This window comes from Mastomys coucha, unplaced genomic scaffold (assembly GCF_008632895.1).
Source record: "Mastomys coucha isolate ucsf_1 unplaced genomic scaffold, UCSF_Mcou_1 pScaffold22, whole genome shotgun sequence".
Taxonomy (NCBI): domain Eukaryota; kingdom Metazoa; phylum Chordata; class Mammalia; order Rodentia; family Muridae; genus Mastomys; species Mastomys coucha.
This window is the reverse complement of record NW_022196905.1, coordinates 147,429,679-147,431,282: the sequence shown is the minus strand read 5'-3', so window position 1 is coordinate 147,431,282 and position 1,604 is coordinate 147,429,679. Positions and strand designations below refer to the sequence as shown.

Sequence of the window (1,604 nt, the reverse complement as noted above, 5' to 3'; positions counted from 1 at the left end):
TGTATCTTTGCCCCCAAGTGCTACATCATTTTGTTAAGACCACAAAGGAACTCAATTCAGGGTCACAGGGACAAAATACATTATAGTTATAAGACATAATAAATTTTTATTAATTTTTCAAGTTAGTACATTATTACATTTTCATACATATATTTTGTTCCTATTCATTCCCCAACAAGCTGATAATATCCCCATCCCCTATCTGTCTCCTCTTGCTCCTTATCTTAAAACAATCTTTATTTCTATATTCCTATACATGTTTTATTACCTTCCTCTTTCCAAGCTCCCTCATTTTCTCCCCTCTCTTGGCTACTTTCTATATTCATGTTATTGGGGAGAGAGAAAGAATGAATACCAGTTCTCTATGGTATTTATACTTATGGCCATGGCTTAAGTCACATAATTTAATGATTTCCAAATCCATAATTTTCCTCTTAAATGTCATGACTTTATTCATTTTTAAGGTTGAGTAAGTGCCACTATGAATATGCTCCATACTTACTTTATCTATTCACCTGTTGATAAATATCTAGCATTTTTCCTTTTTTTTTTTTTTTTTTTTTTTTTTTTTTTTTTTTTTTTTTAGCTCCCATTCAAGTAACCACAGTTGTGCAAATACCTCTGTAGATGTCTTCTGGGTCTATATACACAAGAGTGGTATGGTTAGATTCAATGGTGTTCTATTTTTAATTTTTTAACTAACTTCTATACTGTCTTATAGTGTGGTTAAAAAAACTACTAAATATAATAAAAATAACAAAGGAAAAAAGATTAGGTATCAGGTCAGCTTTCTGAGGTTTCAGACTTTGTGGAAACTAGCAAAGACATCAGTGAACTTGTGGCACTTATTTTCCCCATGTTCTAAGCTATTGATGAAATTCACCACCACCACCACATCTGCAACATCTAGAAGAGACATATAAACCAGAAGGTGTGTAGTCTACAACACGAAACATAAGAAACATTAAAAAGGAAGGAAACATTAAAAGTAAGGAAACATTCTGAGATATGTAAAACATCAGATGAAAATGTCAAAAGTTTTCTTAAAAAACAAAACAAAATCAATGACCTGAAAGTGGATACTCAATGGGAAAATTAGTCAAATACAGGACCTACAGAGAAAGTCATCAATACAAAAGAAAAAGTCAGCAAGAGAGATGAAAAAACTCAGCAAGATGAAAGAAACTGTAAGCAAGTAAGCTGAAAGGACAAAAGCATTGAAAATGAAACAAAACAGAACCAAAAAGGTATAGTGGGAGGCACGGACAATGCACTTGAAAAAGCAGAAGAAAGAAAATCAGGATGGAGACAGGATGAGAAGTAATATATATAGACACCAATAAGCAAAAGTAAATGATCATAACCACAATGTCCAAGGAATACTAAACCCAAGAACCCACAAGACAAGGAAGGTAAACACCAAGGGTACAGGAAATCCATTCAACAACATTAAGGTACAAAATTCCCCAAGCCCAGAAGAAGAAACAAACATTCAAACACAAGTGACATTCAGAACCCCAGACCAACACAACCAACGAAGAACCTCTCCATGGCATCTCTTATAGTCAAGATGTCAAAGATACAAAGCAAAGAACCAGGATTAA

At 33.4% G+C, this 1,604-nt stretch overlaps 1 protein-coding gene across 1 annotated transcript in view; it reads left to right on the top strand.

The window, feature by feature from the left end:
• LOC116104725 (vomeronasal type-2 receptor 116-like) overlaps positions 1-237 on the top strand; it is a 123,295-nt gene extending 123,058 nt beyond the window's left edge. Inside the window, exon 8 of the mRNA XM_031391207.1 lies at positions 1-237. This exon is cut by the window's left edge and continues 1 nt beyond it. Coding sequence (XP_031247067.1) covers positions 1-99 — 99 coding nt within the window. The 3' untranslated portion in view covers positions 100-237.
• Positions 238-1,604: the final 1,367 nt, after the last annotated feature.